Genomic DNA, 7,500 nt, shown 5'->3' on the forward strand with positions numbered 1-7,500 from the left:
TCTGGGAACATCTCAAAGGCTACCCCAAGAGCAGAGAGACTGACTCTGTTCACAGAGAAGGACTTGACGCTCCTGCTGAAGACAGTCGTCACAGCAGTTGCGACAGCATTGATAAGGACCAGCGAGGAGACGGAGAAGGCAGTCGAGGTAGCCATGACGGCAATGACTCAGACTGTCGCTGCCCTGAAGGAAAAAGACATGAGGCCCAAGGCCACAACTCCCACTCCAACTCAGGGCGAGACCTGTCTCCACGACAAACCTGCGGCCAAGACCCACTGGCAGAGCCTGCACCCAATCCCCAAAGGGTGAGGAAGCCACGGCCACCCAAAAGGAAGGCCAAGGCTACCAGGTATACTCCACCTCCCAGGAGACCCAGCCCTTCCAACTCGACCTGTCCTGACGACAGTGACGAGTCAAGTGAGGAAATCACACTCAGTGTGGAACTCACCAAGGAGTTGTCAGACTCCGAAATGTCTGACGTTACCCATACTGGGGCGTCGGACACAGAGACCGAATACCTCGACGTCAATGACTTAGTGAACGCAGACAAGCACTATGGCCACTAACCTAAGCATACTGCAGTGGAACATCAACAGCTTCTCCCCTAGGGCCGCCCTTCTCCACGCGATCATGCAATCTTGGAACATTGATGTTGTCATGCTCCAAGAGACGCTAACAGGGGAATCTGTATGCTTCTCGGGATATCATCCCTTTGTGCTACCGAGTACGCAAGGTACCAGAGGCCTGATTACCCTTGTGAAGTCGAATATCCCCTGCTCCCTGATTGCCGATCCTGGGCAGTGTGGAGAAGGTGTCGAATCCCTTGCTGTTGAGATCCATTTGGCCGGGGGTCCTCTCAAGCTGTACAATGTATACAGTAGGCCAAACTGTAGGGGCTTAGACATCAGTGAAGCCTGTGCTGCTGCAGCACATGAGCTAATTCTCATAGGGGGGGACTTTAATGCCCACCACCCCATACTGGCTCCCACTCAGAGACGTGATGTGGCAGGCTGCCATATAGCCGAAGTGCTAGAGTCATGCCCAGAGATTGCTATTGCTCTTCTCAACAGCCAAGGGGGGTCCTTAACCTCACCTTTGTCACTGCGGCCCTGGTCAAGAGAATTAGTTGGTCTGTGGACAACACTGCCACGAGCGATCATTATGGGATAGTCACCACCATCTTGGATGCTAGCCCGGCACCCATGCCCAAGCACAATCCTCGATGGAAGGTGGAAAGAGCCAACTGGAAAGCCTTCCAGGAGGCTCTGGCCAATTGCCTTAGAACCAGTGACTCCTCACTTAATGATAATGTGGATATACTTGAGGCCAGACTAGTAAATACCATAGACGAGGCAGCCTCAGAAACCATCCCCAAAACTCGTCCGTGGTCCGGGTATTTCAAGGACGCCTGGTACTACAATGATGAGATTAAGGAGGTCAACCACAGAATCAATATGTGCAGAAGACACTTTCACAGACAGAGAACTCCTGAGAACCACGCTCTTCTGAGAGAGGCTCTCAGGGATGCTCAGGAAACTACTAAGAGGTTAAAGCAGGAAAAGTGGCTGGAGTGGTGTGAGTCCTTTGGCCACCAAACCTCCCTTTCAGAATTGTGGAACCGTATCAGACGGGCCACGAATCGCTCAGCTCCCAAAAAGACCCACCATGACCCGCGGTCGGAGGCGGAGAGACTGGCTCTCGAGTTCTCTCCTAGAACAAGTAGCGTCGGTCTACCAGCAGAGCTGAGGGCATGCCAAGAAGAACTGCTCCCAGGCAGGCATGCCCTCATCAGAGAAAAGGTGGTCGAACCTGATGATACAGATGCCATGTTCTCTCTGAGGGAATTACGGCGGACATACAAGACCAGTTCCCAGTCAGCCCCGGGTTGCGATGGGATCTCCCACCCCATCATTTCCCACCTAGGACATGAAGGTCAGCTTGCACTTTTGCATCTCATCAACAAGTCCTGGGAAACTTCCTCACTGCCACAGTGCTGGAAGAGGGCTGATATAATTCCCGTCCCCAAGCCAAAGGAGCCGGGACAGTACCACCCCATCTCCCTGCTTAGCTGTCTGGGAAAGACAGCAGAGAAAATGGTACTGAATCGGCTCCAATGGAAGCTGGGACCTCCACATGAACACCTACACGGGTTCACAAGGGGCAAGAGCACTACCCACAGCATGGCCACCTTACTGAGCACTGTCAGCAACAGCAGCGCTGTCATTGTCTTCCTTGACCTGGAGAAGGCTTTTGAACTGGCAAACCCGCTCACCATTCAGGAGATCCTGATCCGCAAGGGAATCAAAGGCAGACTGCTTGCCTGGATTGGCAATTACTTTCGGAACAGAACTGCCAGAGTGAAGTTCCAAGGTCACCTTTCCAGGTATTTGCCTCTGGCGAATGGCACCCCTCAATGAGGGGTCTTTAGCCTGGCTCTGTTCAACATCCTCATGTTAAACATTCTTGACATTCCACTCCCAGCGGGGTGCATGATCATTTCATATGCAGATGATCTAGCAATTATCTCCACTGGGAGAAGAAATGTGAATCCAGTCAGAAAGGCCCAGCGTTGTCTGGACCTAATATCTGAGGAATGCTGCAGAGTTGGGCTTAAGATCTCAGCAGCCAAATCGAAGGCAATCGCGCTTAAACATGATGTCTGTGATCAAAGACTGCGAGTCCAAGGTCTAGAGCTTGAGTGGGTACACGTCTACCAATACTTGGGGGTATGGATTGATAAGAACCTCACCTTCCGCTCCGAGATCAAACATTTCTTAGACCGGACCAAGGCAAGGCTCTCTGTCATGAGAGCTCTGTCTGGGCGGCGCTTAGGGGCTGGGCACTGCGTACTAAGATCTTTCTACGTGCACGCTGTCCGTACCATTGTGGCCTCTGTCGCCCTGATCACAGTCAAGCCTGGACTCAGGAGAAGGCTCGACATCGTACAAAACGAAGCCGCCAGGATTATTCTAGGTGCCCCTGGGTGGGCTAAGGTTACTAACCTCCTCTTGGAGGCCAAACTCTTTCCCCTGGACACCCGGATTGATCAGATGGCGGCCCAGTTCCTTGCCAATGTCCTACAGTCCCCACTGGACTCGCAGCTAAGACAGAGAGTGCAGCGTCGGCTTGCACAGAACCAAGAGCTCTTTGCTAACAACACCTGGCTATCTCACACAACCAGAGTGATGAAACGCTTTGAGCTCAAAGAGACACTACTGATTAAAGGCATGGACCTTCCCCACCCTAACTATGTCACAGCCCCGCCGTGGGCACGATCCTTGATAGAGTTCTCTGTCATGAGTCTATCAAGAAGAAAGACACATTACTCACCGCCTCTATTGAAGGCTGAGGCGGAGAGGAACATTACAGTAATCACGCCGCTGAATAGTAAAACTTACTTCACAGATGGTTCTGTAGATCCCATCACCTGCACTGCAGGCACCGGTTTTGCAGCAAGGGGCATAGAGAAAGCTATGCGGGTATCTGACAATGCCTCCTCGCTCCAGGCAGAGGCAGTCGCTATTATGGGAGCCCTAGCCCATGCAGCCCAGACGGACGGGCATGTTGTCCTACACACAGACTCTAGGGCTGCCATTGACAGCCTGCAACAAAGCACGCCCCTTGATAACGTTTACCTGGTAACCTCGATTCTCACCATTGCTCAGAGAATCCTGGATCAAGGAAGACGCATCATCATCAACTGGATCCCAAGCCATGTTGGTATTGAAGGGAATGACGTAGCCGACAGGTTAGCGGAGGAAGGCAGGAAGAAACCCTTGAGTGATCTTGTGGTACATCCTAGCCGGGAACTACTAAGGCGTAAAACGATGGTTGCAGGGCAGGTCGGTGCCCTGCAGCGACACAGAGAGGAAGCGAGAACCTCCCTCTCGGCCAGCTGGTACTCAGATGCCACAGGCTATGAGTCGCTGATACTCTCTCCCAGAATATCAAGGTGTGCTGAAGTCAGTCTGCACAGACTGAGAATAGGCTACCCTTGTGCGTGACAAATCATCCCCACTATTGGGCAAGATGAGCGACGCTGTGAGTATTGTGGCGCGCCGGACGCCAAATTACAGCACTACCTGATGGAATGTGAGCACACTCGCTTCCTCAGGCAGGGCCCAGAGACGACAGCCGCCGGGCTGGTTAGACGGCTATGCCTATCACTAGCCCATTGGCAACTGGAGCGCCTGTAGGCAATCTGACCGCCACGGTTATGTTATGATGATCAGATGAGTCAGCACTTATAGCCAATAGAGACCGGGCTACCCCATGCACACAACCAGGGTAAAGCGACGTCTACGCAAAATCTCTCTGAACTGAGCTGAATTGAATTCAGCAAGGATGATCAGATAAGATTAGATAAGATGAGTCAGCACTCATAGCTGGCAGAGGCTGGGCCACCTTGTGCATATAGCCCGGGCGAAGCGACGTCCTCGCAAATCTGTCTGAACTGAACTGAACTGAACTGAACTGAACTATATATATATATATATATATATATATATATATGTATATTATATATATATATGTATATTATATATATATATGTATATTTATATACATATATGTACGTACATATATAGTAGGGAGGAAAGATTTATAGGAAACTATTAACCCATTGAGAATGGGTGTCATGAGATAAATCACAGCACCAATTAAGCCTAAAGGACAGGTATCAATACATACATGACCCAACATGGGGATCTGCTTACAGTTGAAGCATGCACACAGTCATGAAATATTATGGCTATGATGATGCTAGCTTCAGTGCTACAGGGTTCCAAAGCCAATCTAAACTCGCAATTTATTATCATTTTATGGAAAACATTGTTTGGGCTAGTAGTCTGTACTGCCCAGAAGGTGGAGAAAAACTTTCCCCATTCCTCTAATTTTTAGCCAGTGCTGCCAGTGTCTTTGACTGTCTGGCCTCACTGCCAATTATGTCGTTAGGTGCACCACCCACAATGGGTTAATATGTCAAACATATGTATAATACATAGCGTTTTCAAGTGAAGAAAGGCTCCATTTATCTTATTCTGTATGTCTAGCAGTCAAATCTTGCAACTGCAATAATATATAATATGAGGGGTATAAAAAATATTGTATCTCTAATCTAAAATTCAATATTAATTCCTAATATCTCAACATTTGATGAAAAACTATATACTTTCTGTCCTGATTTTATATTACAAATTCCTTTTTACATTCATACACTCACCTCAACATCTGAATCTGGACAAATGGAGCTGGTAGTGCATTGACTTGATAGTCTCTTGGTAAAGCACCATTAACTGCCTGCTGGAGGATATGTGATGCACTCTTTGCAATTTGATCATGAAGGTCTCTCTTTTGCTGCCCACATGCCTGTAAGAGACAAAGAGAGATATAAAGAGATGAGAAAAAGTGAAAGAGAGAGGAGAGAGAAGGGAGAAAGTGACAGAGAGAGAGGAGAGAGAAGAGAAAAAGTAACAGAGAGAGAGAGAGGAGAGAGAAGGGAGAAAGTGACAGAGTGTAACACATTCATAAATCATATGTTGCTTTATCACATTATGTATCATTTATATACATTTATCAGCACATTCAAAGGGAACTTTGACGTGACATCTAAGTAACCCAGTATTTATATGACAATATCAGTTCCAATCCTGCTCGCAAACAATTTTTCATCATATGCTGTTATGATTGTTCTGTTTGCTGCATTTTACATGCAGTGCAACCTCCTAATATTACTATCCATATATATTGTGCATCACTGGTCAAACAAATATAACTTTGCATGTCCTGCTTCTCATGCAACATTCCTTATAAAGTAGTTTAGCAGCAATAGTCTATGATCTTACCAGATCAGTCAGTTTGCTCTTGCTTCAAACCAAGACACTCTTATCACATAACTTCCTCCACCTTAGGGTATTCAGGCTAACAAATACAGCTGCAGGTTATGGAAACAGAATATCTTAGGACATGATGTAATTGTAGGCTGAGTATGAGCTGTCAACAGGCCAGATGCTAGCACTAATGGCTTGGTTAGGAGTGTCTGGGGGCAGAGTGTCCAGAGGCGATTACACACAACACAAGAGTGTCAACAGAAGATTGAGAGCCAGACAAGTCTTCTGAGTTACAGGTTTATTCTTGGAACAGCTTCATTGTAAAGAGTGTAAAGGTTCTGTCCATAGTGAGGAAGTGATTCTGTCTGACTGGTCCCATGCAAATGACCTCTTTTAAAAAAGACAAACTATAGGAGCTAAAAAGGAGAGGAATTTACTTTGGTGATCTCTCCTGCTGTGACTAGTTGTAGCTGGTACAGAAGTGGTGGCTACTCAATTAACTCAATCAACTGTACATGCTGAACATATGCTTCCTTAGAAACCAAACTTGAAAAAAATCTAAAAACATCTAAAAAAATATATATTCATATCAACATTGTGTGCACCATTTTTTAAAATTAGATCTTCCCTGTAACCACATCTTTTATCAATGGTTACAATGGAATAATCTCTAATCCTTTGGCAATTTAAGGGTCATCATGGTTTCTGTCAAAGGTCCAACATTACAAAATTTATGACTTTAACATTTCTATTTCTGTACAAACTTCTTCGTGCAATTTTTAAGATACTGCTCTTCAAGTCCTGCAGATAAATAAATTTGTGTAAAAGTAATGGAATTAGGACATGTGAGACAGACAAACATTTTGCACAATGACTTAATGGTATAGAAGGCAAAAGCACAAAGATACTATTGAAACTATGTCTACAACATTCATTCTGTTTGCAAGTTAAATAAGAAAAATAATTGAAGTTTAACCCGTTAACGACGGATGACGTGTTTTTTTGTCATACATGACGCAGGACCTCTTGCCTGACAATGGGGCGTCATGGCGTTCGGTTTCGGGGATTCAGGACATATTATTTTCTTGTACTATAAGTAATGAGTGAGTGATATTGTCCATTGAAGTGATAATTGTTATAGCTGCCGTTATAATAAGCAAATTGGTTTTCATATCACTTACAAAACGAAGATGCACCACTTTTTCTAGCTACCGCAGGAGCAGGAGAGAGCCTTGAATGGCACCCCATCTACGGTTTCTAGCAAGCACTATCTCTGTAGAGTGATGGCACATCGCATTTCCCGACCTCTTGCTCTAAAGTACCGCAAGATGTGAGACAGAACGAGAGGAGGAAGGTGATCATGCCTAAATGTGACAATAAATTATTGTGACTCACTGCACTCACTGTCAAAGCACAAGTTAACCTTCCCACCTCTTCCCAACCTCTTCATTTTGGATGGTTATAATTTTCGTGTTTGTTTCGTGACAGCACAGAAATACAAAAAAATGTTTTTTTGTCCCCCCCTAAAAATCAATAAAAAAAAAATGCTGAAACAATTTTTGCAGAACTTTAAATTTCTAAAAAAAAAAACAAAAAACAAAACACAAAAATGTCCTATCTCTACAACCGTGACTAAAAGGATGGAAAAAAAAATCTGTTGCAGAATCTGCCT

At 45.9% G+C, this 7,500-nt stretch overlaps 1 protein-coding gene across 1 annotated transcript in view; it reads right to left on the bottom strand.

The window, feature by feature from the left end:
• The window catches only part of LOC122243235 (AP-4 complex subunit epsilon-1), an 85,640-nt gene that overhangs the window by 40,347 nt on the left and 37,793 nt on the right, over positions 1–7,500 (bottom strand). The window contains 1 exon segment of the mRNA XM_086551140.1: positions 5,222–5,367. Within this exon segment, the coding sequence (XP_086407266.1) occupies positions 5,222–5,367 (146 nt within the window).

The sequence above is a fragment of the Penaeus japonicus genome, unplaced genomic scaffold, assembly GCF_977035675.1.
Source record: "Penaeus japonicus unplaced genomic scaffold, GWHDUDI00000001_assembly GWHDUDI00000024, whole genome shotgun sequence".
NCBI lineage: Eukaryota > Metazoa > Arthropoda > Malacostraca > Decapoda > Penaeidae > Penaeus > Penaeus japonicus.